The sequence below is a fragment of the Balaenoptera musculus genome, chromosome 5 (genome assembly GCF_009873245.2).
Source record: "Balaenoptera musculus isolate JJ_BM4_2016_0621 chromosome 5, mBalMus1.pri.v3, whole genome shotgun sequence".
In the NCBI taxonomy this organism is placed as follows: Eukaryota; Metazoa; Chordata; class Mammalia; order Artiodactyla; family Balaenopteridae; genus Balaenoptera; species Balaenoptera musculus.
Genome location: NC_045789.1, coordinates 67,528,989 through 67,547,387, shown reverse-complemented (window position 1 = coordinate 67,547,387; position 18,399 = coordinate 67,528,989). Strand labels below are relative to the sequence as shown.

At 43.3% G+C, this 18,399-nt stretch overlaps 1 protein-coding gene across 3 annotated transcripts in view; it reads right to left on the bottom strand.

The window, feature by feature from the left end:
* The window catches only part of USP46 (ubiquitin specific peptidase 46), a 62,824-nt gene that overhangs the window by 25,201 nt on the left and 19,224 nt on the right, over nucleotides 1-18,399 (bottom strand). For all 3 annotated transcript variants that reach the window (XM_036852941.1, XM_036852940.1, XM_036852942.1), the window contains 3 exons: nucleotides 11,046-11,126; nucleotides 8,347-8,560; nucleotides 6,696-6,925 (listed from right to left, as the gene is read on the bottom strand). In XM_036852941.1, coding sequence (XP_036708836.1) covers nucleotides 6,696-6,925; nucleotides 8,347-8,560; nucleotides 11,046-11,126 — 525 coding nt within the window. Of the gene's footprint in view, nucleotides 1-6,695; nucleotides 6,926-8,346; nucleotides 8,561-11,045; nucleotides 11,127-18,399 lie in introns of those variants that run through there.

Genomic DNA, 18,399 nt, shown 5'->3' with positions numbered 1-18,399 from the left:
ATAATGGCATCTGGGTGGCAGAATTATGAATGATTTTCTTTTTATACATTCCTGTGCCTGGTTTTTAAAAAATAATTCACAGGTATTATATTTTTTAATTAGTAAAACTTTTTTTAAACCTAAATGGCCCTTCTCTGAGAGATAATAAAATGATTATAGCCAACTGAAGTCATACATAATTTAGATAGTTCTACTAAAGGTCTTGTACTTGAAGGGGGATGAAAACAAAGAAACACTGTCTCCCTTTAGATGCAAATCTTTTCCTCTACTTGTTTCAGGGAGAGGGAAGAAAGGTGCAAATCTAATTAAAGAACTGGATAAAGTTACTGTAACTTTCTCAATTCCCAGTGCAAACTGCTTCCAGAATTAAGAGTGAGAAGCACTGCTCAGGTGGATCGCCCCACCCGGGACATCAAAACATGGCACTAAACCCTTCCATTTGGACTTTTCTCTCTCCCCCTGTCTCAGACTGACATAGTCAAAAGCAATGAGTGATCAAGCAATTTTTTTTTTTTTTCCCTTTTCTCTCTTCCCAGAAAGCTGCCAGAAAGTAAAACCATTTTCTTCCCACACACGAGGATCTCATTCTGGTCTAAGTGAAAACACAGCTTGTCTCCAAGGAAACATATGTATCACTAAGACTCTGATACTCTCAGCAGGTACAGGGTACATCTTATTCTCCTTTCTTCTCCCCCGATTTTGGGCATGGAGTTCCCCCAAAACTAGTTTTAAAAGGGTGCAAGAGACCCTACTTGCTCTTGGTTTTAATTCATTACAAATCAATTAATAGAACAAATTAATATACAAGGCTTTGCTACGTTCCTGAGTAATTTAAAAAAAAAAAAAAATCATGAGCTTTGCTAAGCTCCTGAGTAATTAAAATCCTATTCAAATGTGCTTCTAAATCCCCAGCCACCCAGCCTTTGCTGGGCTTAGCAGAAAAGGTGACCAGGTGGCAGCTCCACACTGTTCAGCCAGGGACTGAAAATGTGCTGGCTCAGAGTCGGTGCCAAATTGTTGGGCTCAGGAAGAGTGGCAAGCACAGCCCACCTGGGTCCCGGGAACTCAGAACCACCCCTCAGCGAGTGACTCCACCTGACCACAGCGTCCATCCCCACTCCTCTTCTGTGAAGGGCTCAGAAGCTCTACTGAGTCAATTTTAACCTCTGCAAACAAAGCAAGAAGGGGCATACAGTTGGTACTTAATAAAGCAGCTCTTTAGACAACCTTTCGGCTTCTCAGTCTTAAAGCCACTGAGAAGCACTGAAAACCACAGATCTGCAAAGCAAAAACTCAGTTGAAAGAGAAAAGGGGGGGGGGGGGGGGGGAAATTAACAACAACAAAAAAATTAAGCTCCAACTGGCCCAGCAAATCGTGTGATCCAAGCAGAGGACAACCAAGGCTGAGGACACTGAGGCTAGACTGGAAAATCCCCACGCCTCGGTTCTGGAGTGCCTTGGTTAAGGTTATCTGGGACAGTCAGCACTGAATGACCCCCTTAAAACTGTCTCTCCAAGTCTACTGCAGAGTGAAACCGTTTGTCTCCATAAACCCCTCAGCTGACATCTGCACTGCAATCACAGGCAACATTTACAAAGGGTGAGACCCAGAAAAAGAAAAAAATTATTGTCTGAAAGCATGAAGACTGGCACAAAGGGTTTTGCACAATTGGAGGAACTACCAGCTGAGGCCGCCCCTACAGCGAGGCTCCCCCAGGGGCTAATTTGCTGCTCCGGATCTAGTGCAGTTCATTCAATCCCACTGTGAGTGTTCACTAATGGTCTTGGCAATTCTGCTGGAAGCGCTCTGTAAAGGCTGCTTGCCCTGGGCAGAGGATGTTACTTAAACGGGGCCCCATATTTCTCATCCTGTGAAGGAAAACTTTAACTTTAGGTCTTCTTTTACACTAAGTTCTCAACATTGTACAGTAACAACAACTAAAAAGCCTGCAGACTATGCATTTTCTTAGAAAGTAGAGGCCTTTCTAACAATTAGAGCTTTCTAAAAATGGAAGGCATCGCCTGGGAAGATTGAGTTCCCTATCTCTGGACAGGATCCAGCAGATGCTGGTGACCAACTGGCCAGGACGTCACAGAAGGGACTCGGGCACTGGGAGGGGAAGGATTAGGTGACTCGTAGGATCCCGTCCAGTTAAAGGATCTAAGAAAACGGAGGTGATTATCCAAGTAACTCCAGAGCGGGGAAGGTGGGAAGCACTCCTGCCTCAAATCTAATCATTTCAGGGGATAATAAATGTAGGTTTCTCAGAATGCACCATCCTCCACAAAGACACACCCACACACTCTCATTCTCTTCCACAAACGAAGTATAAATGGTTGGAATCCCACTAAAACAAACTCTATGGTATGATCCAAAAGTTTTGGAGGAATCTTTGGGCACAGGCTTCCAATCCATGGTAACCCTCCACGAGAAAACAGGCTCCGTAACAGCTTCTGCAATACAATCATCTGCAGGTGCAATATTTGCATTTGTTGGGATCAGCTGACCTGTTCTTAGACAAAAAAAGAAACTACACATGTGACTGAGCCTTTCTGAAAATCCACACAGAGAATCACAAGACGGATGTAGTAACTGTTAATTTCAAAGACAACCAAAAGGATTAGACCAGCTGTACAGTCTGGGGCAGGTTTCCTGGCTAAATGTAGAGATGTGACGCCCCATTGTTCTGGTTCCTGTATCTAAGCTCACAGAATACTCTGTACTCCTTCACGGAACTTTGCAATTGTAACCACAAAATGAATTATTCACTTTGTTATTAATGTCTGTCTTCCACGCTCAAAGTTTCAGAAAGGCCAGGCTCTCACTGCATCCTCAGTGTCTATACCTTTACTTAGCAGATGTGGGAAGAAAAAAAGAAGTATTTATTGAATAAAAGAATACTCATCAAAAAAAATAAAAATTAAAAAAAATTTAAAAAAAATAATAAAAAAAAAAAGAATACTCGTCTATACAACAGCCACTATACTACCAAAGTGAAGAGACATCTGAGAATAGTGGGTATAGACAAGAATGCAGAGAATAAGAATGCTCATGTACTGGGTGTATAAAATGGTACAACCACTTGGGGAATTTGATATTTTCTAATGAGTTTAATGATAAGCCCATCTTATGACCTAACAAATCTACTTCTGTGTATATATCCTAGAGAAACTAGATTTATGTACACTAGATTATATATGTATTAGAATGTTCACAGCAGCATTGTTCATAGTTGCCCCAAGTTGGATACAACCAAATATCCACCAACAGTAAAATGGATTCATGAACTGTGGTATATTCAGGCAATGGAATACCATATGACAATGAAAATGAATGAACTAAAGCATCATGCAACAGCACAAATAAATCTCACATGGGATAGTGAGGAAAAAAACAAAAACAAATACAGGACACTAAAGAATACACACTGCATGATTCCATTCATATAAAGAGCAAAAAAAAAAAAGCCAAACTGAACTATTTATTTTAGGGATGCACAGGTAAGTTTTGAGTTCTACCAAACATTCAAAGAACAGATAAATCAAAACGTATACATACTCTCTCAAAGAAGATAAAGAAACTGGAGGCTACTACTCTACTTTGGGCAGGAGAGTAACATGGAAAAGGGCAAGAGAAAAGCAAGAAAACCCAGTAGGAAGTTACTGCTGTAGTTTAGTTGAGACTGCCAGTCAAGAGCTGATGGGTTCCTCTACCCTTCTAGGTTCTTCTGGCTGCTCTAAAAAAGTAAATTGGCATGAGACATTAACAGGAGAAAGTGGCAATGGGTGGCCTGAGCCAGTGTGGGAGCAGGAGGGATAAAGAGAAGCAGAGGATTAAAGAGAGACACAACAAGACAGGACTTGGTGACAGAATAGATACAAGAGGTAAGGTGAGGATGGTACCAAGGAGTACTCCCTTATTAAAAGAAGGGAAGAAAGCAAAAAGACTGCAAGTCTGCAGATTATACTATGTACAATATAGCCCTAATTTTGATGTTTAAAAAAGGACATGAACTTACTCTAAAAATAAATTTAGTATCAAAAAGAATAAAAAAACTGCAATGGATTAAAACACATAAAATGTTAAAACTCATGAGTTCATCACAAAACTATAATGCAAAAGAAGGAAAAGGAGATGAAGGGTTCCAAAGGTTCTAGCATTGCTGGGAAAGTGGAAAGAAAAACAAACCAAGTTAAGGATGTGTATTGTAGTCTCTAGAGTAACCTCTAAAAGAATTTAAAACTAACAACAACAAAAAAAAAAAAAATAGAAAGGAAGGAAGACAGATGTTTCATTGATACAAAGAAAGGCAAGAGGAAAAAAAAAAAGAATATAAAATAGGTGGGTTAAATAGAAACAAAGAATAGGATGGTAGAAACATACTGCCATTTCACAGTACAAGTTAAACACCACAGGATGTTTCCAGAATGTGGGAAATTCTTTCAGACAAACAACCTGATTTCTTCAACAACTAAACTACAAGGAAAAAAAAGGAGGGGTGGTAACTCATAGATTAAGATACATACTGACCAAATGCAATGTGTGGACCATGTTTGGATACTGATTTGAATTAACCAGCTGCTTTAAAAAAAAAAGTGACATAATCAGAGAAACGAACACTGAGTGAACAATGATTTAAAGGAATTCTTCTTAGGTGTGAAAATGGCATTGTACCAATGTTTTTTAAAAAAAGATTTCTTACCTTTTGGAGATATATAACAAAGTAATGAAGAAATTACAAATGAAATGATGTTACCTGGGACTTGCTTAAAAATAGACCAGTTCAGTGAAGTGGGAGGGGGCGTGAAAGGAAAGATGATTGAGATGGGCCAGTGTGTTAACAATCATTGATCCTCAGTAATACACATATGGGATGTATTATACTATTCTATTTCTGTATGCATTTGAATTTTACTGGAATATAAAATATAAAAGAACAGAAGGAGAAAGGGAAGGAGGAGAGATTTCTAGATAGATAAGTATGTGTAGAAAATGTTTTGGCAGGATATATTTCAAAATGTTTAAATGGTTATCTCTGGGCTAACGTGATCACAATTTTTAGAAAATGTTACAAATTTATCACTTCTGGGTGGGGAGTTACTGGTAACTTTTAGTCTCTTTTTGCTTAGCTATGTTTTCTAATTGTTTCTACAATGAACAAACCAGAATGCTTCAAAAATTGTTTAGAAGGATAGAAGACTGCCAAAAAACAAAGAGCCTCCCACTTAAATCCACATTTCTTAACCATTTCTGGGTGCCAGTCCCTTTGCAGAATCTGATGAAACTACTGTCTCTCTCCCCAGAAAGATGCACAGTCCTACAGAATTTTTCATATGACGTTATTAAGAAACTCTGAGACCCCAGATGAACCCATACTTTCTATGTTATTAGTAGTCATAATAAATAGTAATAGTTGGCTTTTATTGCACAGTTGGTATGTGCCAAGCATGGTTCTAAGTGCTTTCCAAAAGCTAACTCATTTAATCCTCCTAGCAACCCTACGAGACAGGCACTCTCTCATCACCCCCAATTTACAGACGAGGAGAGTGAGGTCAGAGAGGGTGAATAATTTGCACAAGGTCCCACAGCTGCTGACTGGCAGAGCCAGTCAAACTCGGCAGCCTGGCCCTAAAGCCTTTAAAAAGCTTTTTTTTTTTTTTAGTTAAAGCTGGGCATTTAACTACCACATTAAGAGGCCATTCATAGAGTTAAGTCAAATACACAAAGCCAAGGCAACATCCTGAATCACGCCCTGGAAAATGTCTTCAAATTCAACTAACACTAAGTGCCTACCTACCATGTGCCAGACTCACCCAGACACATAAGCTAACCCAGCCCTGGCAACAGTGCTGTCAGGGACTTGTCCCATACACCCAGCTAACTGCTGGAAAATCAGAAGTCAAGCCTGGGGGCTTCCCTGGTGGCGCAGTGGTTAAGAATCCACCTGCCAATGCAGGGGACACGGGTTCGAGCCCTGGTCTGGGAAGATGCCACATGCCGCGAAGCAACTAAGCCCGTGTGCCACAACTACTGAGCCCACATGCCGCAACTACTGAAGCCCGTGTGCTCTAGGGCCTGTGTGCTGCAACTACTGAGCCCACGCCTAGTGCTGCTCCACAACAAGAGAAGCCACCGCAATGAGAAGCCCATGCACCACAAGGAAGAGTAGTCCCCGCTCGCTGCAACTAGAGAAAGCCCGTGCACAGCAACGAAGACCTAAAGCAGCCAAAAAAAAAAAGTCAAGCCTGTCTTCTGATTTCAAGTTCACCATACACAGCTGATTCCCTTTATGTTGGGGAGGTGGTCTGTTTTAAGTCACACATGACCTCCCCGTGGCCAAACTCATTTCAAGATAACCAGTGGAGGTCCAGTTCAATACTTCCAATTGGTAGACCCTAAAATTAGCCCATGATGCATAGCAAACTAGTCTTTGAGATTTTCCCTCGTCACTCTGCTTCAGCCAGCTGAGACGTCTTAGATGGAGACATGCTTCCAAAAGTTTGCATCTGAGGTTCATACACATAAACAGAACAGTCTGCATATACTGAAGAAAACTGCTAGGTGCTATGATACCACACCACGCTCACGCACAGGATAGGTAGTACAACTATACACAAGCAGATTACACTCACGCACAGGATAGTTAGTACAACTATACACAAGCAGATTACATGAAAGCCCTCCTGATGCTTACAGTTTCACAGTTCAAGCATCGAGTTTCATTGGTGAGCGTTCCCTGAAAAATCTCATGGACCCAGGTGAGTTCCGGTTTATTATTCTCCGCAGGTTCGTTCATGTTGCCATTTTTTAATTTTCCGTTTTGTTTCTCCTGTTTCTTCTCCTCCTGCAGGATGTCCGCAATAGTGTTTAGCAAATAATTTAAAAATTCGTGAGCATCCTGCTGCATGTAGTTATCAAAGAGATCTGGAAAGGAGAGGGTCGGTATTTCAATCTCCGGCTCTTGAAAAGCAAAGAAAATGCTAATTTTGCAAACCACACTTCAATTTTTATATTGAAAGAGTGGACAGGTATGGAATATATTCACCTCTGTTTTGCAACTTCAATGGATAAGTTTTTAAAAAATTTTTGTTCACTTCCACTTTTTACCACCCACCGAGAACTAAATTTCCCATATCTTCCTGAAGTCATCATATATATAAAAAGCTACCAACATTTTTATTTGTTCTACAAAAAAAAAAAGAAAACGAAAAAGAACAGGAATTACTTGATAAACTCCCTGATAAAATATCAGTATTTAATATGATGTGACCACCAATGATCAATTATTCACTTCGTAATTTAGCCAGAGCAACAGGGTCTCTTCCCAAAGATCATATTAAACCCTGGACCAACCTGGAAGCAGCTTAAATGAAACACATAAGGGAGATGAGGGGTATACATGAGACTGTATCTATCTGATAGTGTTCTGAAACCAAATACAAAAGATTCCAGCAGCCTGTTACTGTTCCCTGCCATAAGGACAAACAATCAAGAGATGAATGCAGCTGTGAAACTTCATTATTAATCATGTTCACAAGGAGACTTGGGAGGGCTCTGCTTCCTTCTCAGATTATTTCTATTCTGGTGTGTATAAACTACAACAACTTCAAAAGACGGCAATCAAATTAAATGAGACTTTATAAAACAAACATCTGATTAACTGTGCAAGTCTGTTGCAGTAAGGCTGAAATCTAGGCTAAACACAAGTTGCCATATCAAATATTTCTATAGTCATAAAAATTACCCATGCAAAACTTCTGGAATAACCTCATCTCTACCACCACTTCTCACACACAAAAAGAAGAATATAGAAAAAAAAGAAGAAAATCAGGTGACAGCAGGACATTTTTTATCACAGAAAAATATCAGTTTGATATCCTTCAACTTAGTTAGGCAAGTAAAAATCAAAGGTATTATTTTTAAAACAGCAGAGGCTCTGATTAGACAATCTGCGTTTAGTTTAATCACTTATGACAAGTTTATAAGATAGTACTATTTTATTCAATTATTGCATCAACCTATGTATTCCAATCAGTGTCCTGCCTTGGGCAATTTCTCCTCTTACAATGATCCTACCCAGAAAAAACTCCTTCCAACGTGGAGCAAAAAGAAAAGGTCATTCCAAAATGGAATGATAAATTTGAATTTTTAAGTATATTTTTAATCCAGTTTTGTTTTATATACTGGGTGGTAAAGGAGAAATATCTTTTCAAATGATATTTGAGTAGTTGGCCATACTATTTTCCCATTTAAAAAAAAAAAAAAGGTTTCGTTTTGAGGATATACAGAACTGTCAGTTCTCCTTATTTCAGAGCCTGAAACCCATGCGTCTCCATGCTACTCACCATTTTCTTTTCTCAGCCTCGAAATGAACTTCTTTGGTGGGATCACGCCAACCTTCTTCTTCTGCGTGGCGATGCTGTGGAAAAGGTCTGCCAGGCACGTCAACAAGTTTTCCTTCTTTTTTTGCTGGGCCTTGTATGCCAGCACATTCTCCCGGAAGGGCCGGCAGAAGTACAAGGCCTGAAGCACGGAGTTACAGTAGCATGTGTTTCCGAACTGCCAAAGGACAACAGGGATGGTTCAAATCAGGGTCCGGGGCTGCACCACCTCCGAACCAGGTGGGGCGAGGGAGAGGGCCACCCTCCGTGTGAACCAGCCCAGATTCCGCGTGTCACAGCCCTGCTCACCGTGGTAGAAGACCAGTATGCCACTCTGAACACCACCAGGGAAATGAATGCTAGCATATGCAAGCCTGGTAGCTCTCTAGCCCATAAAAGTCTCTAAAATGATAAGAAGCACTCGGCCTTGATTTTTAAAAATCTAATGAAACTTTCTGGTGCTTAAAAAAGAGAGAGACACTGAAGAAGAAAAAAATCGACATGATGTCGAGATGCAGAAAAGCAGCTGGCTACACAAAAGATGTCACAGGCAACACATCAAAACTCCTATGACAGGGAAAATAAAAATCCCAATCAGAAAGAAATCCAGGAACTAGGAACCACTTGCTCAGCTAAAACAGTCTTCACCGAATGGGAACTTGTTTTAGTTTCTCTCTTTCAAGATTCCAGCACGCCTGCCATTGGCTTCAGACCACATTTCCTCACTTTCTCCAAAGCAATCTTATTTCTGCCAAAGTAGCAATTGTCTCAATACAATAGTACCACCTAGTTCCTGGTCTCCTGCAATCTGATTAGGGCCTACAGAGTAATATCCTGACCTCTCAAAAGCCACGGATACTCAAGATTATGATTAACGAGGGAAAAAGTCATCATCTCCCTGGTTTTCAACTGACTATGTAACCAACTCTGTGGGTGAACATGTAGCTGAGACATTCACTTTAGAATTTTTCATGCACATTAAAATGCAAAGGAAAACGATCTAAGGAAATCAGAAGATTAATAACAGATTACTAACTGCTGTGTAAGATTAAAATAGAATATGAACATCTCAAGATTGGTTGTTGGCTTGTGTGTCGTCTGCCCAAGAGCAAGGCAGATGCACCACCATCCTTAACGTGACATTTCTACGTATGTTAAGATAGAACACTTCCTATTTTTATATATTTTAATCTACTTTGACACAATTACGTAATGAGACAAACCTCTTTTTAAAGAGAAGCTGTAACTTCCATGAATTACCATTCGAAATAAACATAAATGAAACTATTAATAAGTTTAGGTCGCACAATGCTTCCACAGACTAGGAGATGGCCTTAGTTCTTTTTTCCTCCATAGTCTGCACTTGTCTTTTCCCTGCACAAGGTAGAATTCCAGCAACTTGCATAACTATCCTCACAGAGCTTAAGCAAGAGGCCTTTTGCACTATGCCTAAAAAAACTGCATTAAAATTAGGAGTCAGTATGTCATCAACACAATGTCCTATATTCCAGTACTGTGGCCTCCTCCTACCATTCTTTTCTCTGTTACTCAGTACCTCACCTTCACCCGGACACCCTTTAGTAACACTTGGCCCTGGGCCAGTGGACAACGTCTGGGAAAGAAAAGGAACTAACATTTACCGAGTGTCCACAGTGTGCCTCAGCCTCATGTCAGTACCTTCAATAGGAGTTCTCATGGATCCTTCATTATAGGCCAAGAGGGAGAAACCATTATGATCTCCATTTTACAGAGGGGGAAATGGAGACACAGAGAGGTCAAGTGACTTGCCCAAGATCGCACAGCTAGTGAACGGCATAGGCAGAATTCAGACTTAGGTCTGTACTACCGCAAAGCCAACGTCCACTCCATTATCCCACAGGCGGCATTCACTCAGAGAATAGTCCCAGTGGAAATTACCACCTATCACACCTGAACTGACAGACCACACTCAGAGCAGTTGTTCCAGAAAACCAGGTGCTTATGAGTTAACACCGGATGTCACTTAAATCCTCCACCCCAGAGAGAAAGGATCAGGTGGGGAAGAAAGCTCATGAGGGTGGTGGGCAATACTGCCTTACTACTTGGTCATAATCAACTTGTCTAGGACACAGGCCCTGGCAGGTATGGCCATTTACAAGGGAACCATTGCTGAGCACAAGCAAAATGAGGCCAAGGGATCTTGAGATAAAGTGGCCCCAGTTTTCCCCTGACTCCCCACCCATGCTTCAAATACCAAGTTGTGCTGTTAAGTAGCTACTGGTGATGAGCTGGAAACTCTTTCGATGCTCTGGTTGAACTGATGCATACTGAAACAAAGCTACCAAGGAGCCCACCCAGATGGTGAAGGGAGAACATACAAAAGCAGATATTGCTACGAAGGCTAATAATATCACTGTGAAATGTATGTGTGCAAAAGAAATCTTTTAAAGCACAGGGGAAAAAATGAGACTCTGACCCGATAATGCACTAATTAAACACTTTCTTCTGGGGCAACTCATACTTTCAAAAACTGGACTAAATTTCCCCCACCCCAATATTTGCCACGTATGGTAACCAAGGAGTATGAACGGTTATTTAAAGCTTGATAATAACGAAAATGGGAATGGAGTTGCTTCAAGAACTCTAAAACATCTGATTAAGATAGTACATTTTAAAATACTTACATTGACCAATCCGAAGTAGTGTTCATTGATTGGAAACTGCTCTGGACCAATGTCTTTTTCCAGAGCAGAGGCATTGGTGCCCTAAAAGAGGAAAATAACAAAAGTTCTGTTGTGTGTAAAATAGACAAGAAAGCAAAATGATACTTGAGAGAGGCCACTATTGAGACCAGCATCTCCCCGGGTGGCCTGGAGTTTGGTGACGGTCACGCTGAAAGAACAGGTGTCAGAAGTAAACCGTAGCTGAGGTAATGACATCAGCCTACTCCTCTCCTCATCCAACCTCATCATCCCCTCAAACCTGTTCTACCCGGCTTCATTATCTTCTATTAGGAAAGGAGGTTTGGGACAGGCAAATCAGCAAATCATCACTCAGAACTTCCGAATAAAACATTCTAAGCTCAGCCAGCTGCAGTAGCTTTCATACTACGGGTGTATAGAATCGTACCACCACTTTCAAAGTCAACAGCATCATCCTGATAAAGATTTATCTACCGTGCACCCACTATGCACCAGGTACTATTCTAGGCTCTGACAACAGAACAGTGGACAAAGACAGGCTGAAAGAAAAAGCAAGTACACACTGGACAGTACATCAGAAGGTGACAAGTGCAGTGAAGAAAAACAAGGCAGGAAATGAGGGTGGGGACTCCAGGGAGTAGGGGGTGAAGGGGAGGCATGGAGGGGGAAGGAGTGGAGGGTAGATCATTGCAGCTTTAAATAGGGTGGTCGGGGGGGCCTTACTGAGAAAGTGAAATGTCCAAGGAATATTGTAAATAATGGAGAAATACAATTTAAAACCTAACAGTTCCCAAATGCATCAAATTGGTAAGCCATGTGTACTCAAGTTCAACACTCCAACATGATGATAATAAGTTCCTGGGTACTCCCACTATATGCCAGGAACTGCACTATTTATTCTCACAACATCCCATTAGGTAAGTACTTACTATCGTAATCCCCATTTAACAGACAGGAACTTAAGACTTGGAATGGTTAAGAACCTGCCCGAAGACCACAATCAGTAAGTGGCAGAGCCAGGACTTGAAGCCAGGAGTCAGACTTGGGAGCCCACGGTCTTAACCAAATGCTATGCAGAGCAATCCTATGACAAAACCATTTACTGAGCCCCGTTAAGGGCCAAGGGGTCATTGGCAAAAGCACACTGATTATCACTGCCCCCCCGCAAGGCCTGGAGGAGTCTGCTGGGATTAGGAAAAGCGAACAAAGTTCAGTCCAATCAGGTGAGTAGTTTGGGGGTGGGTAGGACCACAGGCCCCATGTATACCCGTGGCTCTAACATCATTCTACAGCTTCTCACGTCCTCAGGCTATCACGGAAGACTCACAGCTCACAGAATCTCAGAGATTTGGGAGACAGGTATTTTAAAAAGAGACTGTTATGTTTTGTAAAAACTAAATCTGCTGCTGCTACTTATTCTGGGTTCATATAACTAGAATCTCCCATCACAGAAAGAAATGGCCAAAAGGTGGGCTGAGGACCAGTTAAAATGGTCACGTGTCAACAAGCAAACATGAAATGCAGAATAACTCAATTCTAAGCAAACACAATCTCAGCAGAAATAGTACATTCCATCCCCTTATCATAATATCCTTTGTTTCCACTTGTTTTCTAGGTCCACTATACTGTTCCACCAACCTAAATTCCTTTACCCGTCATCGGAGACCTTGAGTTTAGCGGTCATCTTTGTGCACAACAGTTTCACTATCTTTTCATGGCGGCGGGCGGGGGAGACAGGGTTTCATTGCCTTCACAACAATGTGACTCCATATACAGGCTGAATTTTTAAAATAGTACTTATATTAAAGCCAGGATTTTATGGTATAGACAAAAATCACTAAAAGTTTTCAATAAAGCTACATCTCGGGGCTTCCCTGGTGGCGCAGTGGTTGAGAGTCTGCCTGCCAATGCAGGGGACACGGGTTCGAGCCCTGGTCTGGGAACACCCCACATGCTGCGGAGCAACTGGGCCCGTGAGCCACAACTACTGAGCCTGCGTGTCTGGAGCCTGTGCTCCACAATAGGAGAGGCCGCGACAGTGAGAGGCCCGCACACCGCGATGAAGAGTGGCCCCCGCTTGCCACAACTAGAGAAAGCCCTCGCGCAGAAACGAAGACCCAACACAGCCAAAAATAAATAAATAAATAAAAATAAATAACCCCCCCCCAAAAAAAGCTACATCTCAATCATAAATCGATGTAAATAATGTGTATTAAATATACCCACAGTCATTTTTGAAACAACATCAGAATATATGGCTTAGAGCCCAGGAGGAATGTCAGATATAAAAGTATAGCACATGGAGACAGATCTCATTAAATCTAAAGATTCAATCCATGACTTCTGTTATCTGGGAATTCTTGGATGGAGTGCTTTTTTCTATCTTAATATTTTCCCACTGGAGAGGGAGCTGGTGGGGGGTGGCTTGCTGTGACTCAGGCTAAGTACAGTGACCCAGGGGCTGTGCTTAAGAGGAATAATACCCTGAGTGGGAGGAATAAGATAATAATAATTATTATTATAATAATATGATAATACCATGGAGGTAGCAGGGCAGGAGCACCCACAGCACAGCTCGGGGGAGAAGAAAGTGAGCTGGCCGTGTCTTCAGTGAAACCTGGCCCTCCCTCCGGTCAGGTCTGCTCATCCCCTCTCACAGCCCCCGCACACACAAGGTCTGGAAGGGTCAGGAGGGGAGGTCAACCGGGCTCTGATCCCCAGAGTCGCTTCCACACCCTTGTACTGTCACCCATCTCGTCAAAACATCCACCCTCTGCAGCCCGTGCCTCCCAGCACCGTACAAACCCCTTCCTTTCTCCTCGTCTCGCCTGACCCCTCCAGGCCCCGACAACCTACCTTTACACCCTGCCTCCTGCCATCGTGCTGGGTGGCTTCAGGATCCACGTGGCGGCGCCTTCCCATACCCTGCTCTCTCAGCAACTCATGTTCTCTTTTCTAGCTGTCTTTTATTTCACTCCACTCCAGCTACCCACTCCCAAAGACGCACCCCGGATCTGGTCGCCACCCCAAAACCCAGCCAGGCTGGACTCTCTGTCTGCCGGCTCATCCCATCACAGCCACACGTACACCCGCCAGGACCCGTCGCTCCGCTCCTTTCTCATTCAGCTTAGAGCCCATGGATCATGATGTCAGTGGCTCTTATAAACACCCCTTACCTTATCCTTTGCTCACACCACCTGGCAAAAAAACCCACTCAATGGGAACCAAATTATTCACCTTCTCTGAACATACGCCCAGACAGATGCGCAGTGCTAGGGGGGAGAAGTCGCACCTCAGGCTGACTGCATTCGCTCGAACTCACCAAGTTCAAGCGGCCCACGTCCCCACATTCCAAGAGCCTTTCTCTCTGATGCACTCATTCTCCACTCCACAGCGACCATTTCCAAACTTCCCCAAGCGCCTCAAAACTCTATACCTCTCTGCCCCTCTCACTGGCTTCCCACTCAACAGGAAAAAGAAGAAAAAGAAACACGTTAAGCCAGCAGAGAGGAACTCTCCTAATTTCACACTCTCAAACCTTCAAACCTATGCGCCTACCTCTCTCAATGACGGAGACCTCGCTCTCGTGCAGGTCAACTGCTCCCGCACTATTAGATCCTGCCTGGCGGAATTTAACATGCCTCCGTGTCTCTCATGTTAAAAATACACATACACATCTTCTTCCCACCTCTCCAGTCCCCGCCCTCTTTCTCACCTCCCCTTCATAGCTAAACTTCTTTAAACAATTGTCTATTCTGACACATTTACAAATGAATCAGATGATTTCTAAGATTTATTTCAAATGATCCAGTGGGGAGAAGTGGGAGGTGGGCGTGTGGGGCTTATTATACTATTCCATTTATACTTTTACATATATGTTTACAGGCAAAGTACTGTTCTCCCAAAGATGCCCAGGTCTTCATCCCCAGAACCTGTGATGATGTCACCTTACATGGCAAAGGTAAATTTAGATTGTAGAAGGACTTAATTTGCTAATCAGGACTTAATTTGACCTTAAAATAGGGGGACTGCCCTGGATTATCCAGTTGGGCCCAACGTAATCACAAGCATCCTTAAAAGTGGGAGACAGAGCAGAACAACAGACCGGACCGCTATGATGTGTGAAGGACTCAACTTGCCTTCGCTGCCTCTGTAGGCAGAGGAAGGGGCCAGGAGCCAAGGAACCAGGCAGCCTCTAGAAGCTTAAAAGGCAAAAACAAAAAAACCAGTTTCAGCTAGAGCCTCCAGGAAGAACACAGCCGCACACTGCCTTCATTTTAGCCCGGGCGGGCCTAGTTCAGACTTGTGACCTCCAGGCTATAAGGTAATATACTTGTGCTGTCTAAGCCGCTAAGTTCACGGTAACTTGTTACAGCAGCAATAGAAACTAATACAATACATCTGAAGTTTTCCATAATACTCGCTAAGACCTGTCTCTATTTCCTCACCTCCCCAACTCTCCTCAAAATAACCCCTTCTGGATTCTACCCCTGATGAGCTCCACACATGGTCACCTCAGGAAGACACATTTAGCTGTTGGCTTTCTCCAGGTGCTATCTAAGGCCCTCTTCCCTCCCTCCATGCCTCTTTCTGTAGAGTCCAGGCAATAACCAGGCTTCAATCAGCAGCTACGTGCCAACCATTTCCAACGCTTCACCTTCATCCCAGAAAGCTCACTTCTGAGCTCATTCAGGCGGGGTGAAGACCCATTTCCACTTGCTTGTCTCACAGGCCCTCAAAATCACTCTACCCCAAACCGGAGGGCCACGCCTTACGTCCTCCTCCACACTCGACACCCATCCACCACAGCATACTACTGACCGATTCTCTCTCCTTAAATCTCTCAAATCCCTTTGCTTCTCTTGAACCTCCTGCCACCAGTGAGACCAGGCCGCCAGCATCTCTCATCTGAATTACAACAGCCTCCTAAATGGCCTCCGACACCCGCCTTGCTCACCTCTAACCCCACCATCAACATGGCAGCAAAACTGCTCTTTCTCAATACAAATCTGCTTTAAAATGCTCCAGTGACTTCCACTGCTGTCTCCAGTGTCACCTCCTGCCACCCATTCTCTCATACACTTGGCCTACTAGGATGGCCTTTGTTCTGGTCCTCAAATACCTCAAGTTCCCTCCCGTCCATCACCTGAATGCTCTTCCCCTGCTTCTTCACCTGGCTGTACCCTATCATCCTTCTCAGGGAATTCTTTACCGGCCACCCCTAGATTCAGGTAGTCTCTGTAATGGACAGAATAATGGACCCTCAAAGATGTCCACACCCTAATCCCTGGAACCTGTGAATATGTTAACTTATGTGGCAAAAGGGACTCTACAGGTATGATTGATTTAACAATCTTGAGATTGGGGGCGGGGGGGGCAGTTATCCTGGATGACCTCAATGGGCCCAGTGTCATCAAGGGTCCTCATGAGAAGGAGGCAGGAGTATCAGAGTCAGCGAGGAGATGTGACGACAGAAGCACAGTTCAGAGAGAGACCGGAAGATGCTACACTGCCAGCCTTGATGATGGAAGGGGCCCAGAGCCAAGGAGTGCAGGCAGACCCTAGAAAATGGAAAAGGCTCCCCTAGAACCTCCAGAAGCTGTGCAGCCCTGCCGACACCTTGATTTTAGGACTTCTGACCTCCAGAGTTTGAAGAGAATAAATTCCTGTCATTTTAAGCTGCTAAGTCTGTGGTCCTATTTTACAGCAGCAACAGGAAACTAACACACCCCTCCCCCAACAACCTCCACTCTCCACTCATAGCATACTGTCTCCCTTACACTGTTTACTCCAATTCTTATTTATGTAATTATTAATATCTGTCCTATCCCCTCAACTACATGTCTCACAGGAGCAAAGACTTATGTCTGACCTGCTTAATACTGCACTCTCAGAGGCTAGCACAGATTAGGCCCAGGCCTGCTGGGTGGGTGGGTGGGTGGGTGGATGGATGGATGGACGAATGAGTGGATGGTTGGTTGGATGGATGCATGCATAGATGGGGATGGTTAGGGCTGTGCGAGTTGCTTCCATGTCCATGATCATTTGGACACAGGTGTGCGAGCTCTCCCGATCTACTGTTCAGTGAGGCCTACATGGTGCCCTCTTCCATTTCCCCATTCTCCCTTCCCCTTTATAAATATACACCCTAGGAATTCCTTACCATGGATACAGAATGTCACTGATACTGACATTTGGAACCAAACTCTTGCTTCACATGCTAGCATTTTCCATTGGTAACATGAATTTTTGTGCATCTTTAACAGATTTTGGAGTTCTCTACGTTAAATGTAAATCTCTGTATGATAAAAGGACACACACATGATGGGGAATGTTTCATGAGATGATGATGGTGGGAGCTTAAAGATCAACTAGACAGTATAAATCGAAATTTTAAACGAGCACATCCTTCAATCCTGCAATTCTTCTTGAAGCAATTTGTTCCACATCTATACTCACACAGGTAGAAAAGATACAGAGACTACAGCAAGGACCAAAATAATCCAGGCCTGGCTTAAACAAGACGGAAGTTTAGTTCAAGAGGAAGCAGCACAGGCCTGATACGGCAGCTCTGCAGGGCCGGGGACTCAGGCTCCTTTTATCTTGTTGCTCTGTCATCCTCAAGAATGTATCTTGGGGACCAACATGGTCACTCCAGCCCCTATCATCAAACAACCTCCGCCAGGGGGAAGCAGACAAGACAGGGAGAGACCGCGCCTTCCCTTCCAAGAATGTTCCTGGAAGTCGCATGCATCACCTTTGCCCATGATCCTGATGGCCAGAATCTCACCCAGCCACACGGCCACACCTAGCTGCCAGGGGAGCCTGGCAAATGGGCTCTATAACCAGCCAAAGTTAGAGATGGAAAAAGGATACTGAAGGAACTATCAGCAGGCAACATCTCAGATGGTCCTCCCCGGCAAGGTTTGCAAGAGGAAAAAGTTGGAAATAACTGGTTAAATAATTACAGTAATAAATAGGATGGAATACCAAGTAGCTACTTAAAAAAGTAAAGCTACTCTATAGGTATGGCTATGAAAATTTGTCCAAGATACAGCGATAAGTATCAATAAAAACGTGTGAGAGAGTAAGTGTGTGCACAGGACAATTACTGGAAATGTCCTCCTTTCAAGCAGCAGACGCTGAGCCCTCTTCGTGTCCAGCACGACTCTACTTCTGAGGGACACAAAGGGACAGAGCGGCTCGGGCCTGCCTTCAACACCTACATTCTAATGGAAATTCTACAATGAACACTTGAGCAATTATTAACGCTTGTCACCAGTGTCTAGGAGTGGGGCTGGCAGATGACAAGGCCACCGGGGGCTTTTTGTTTTCT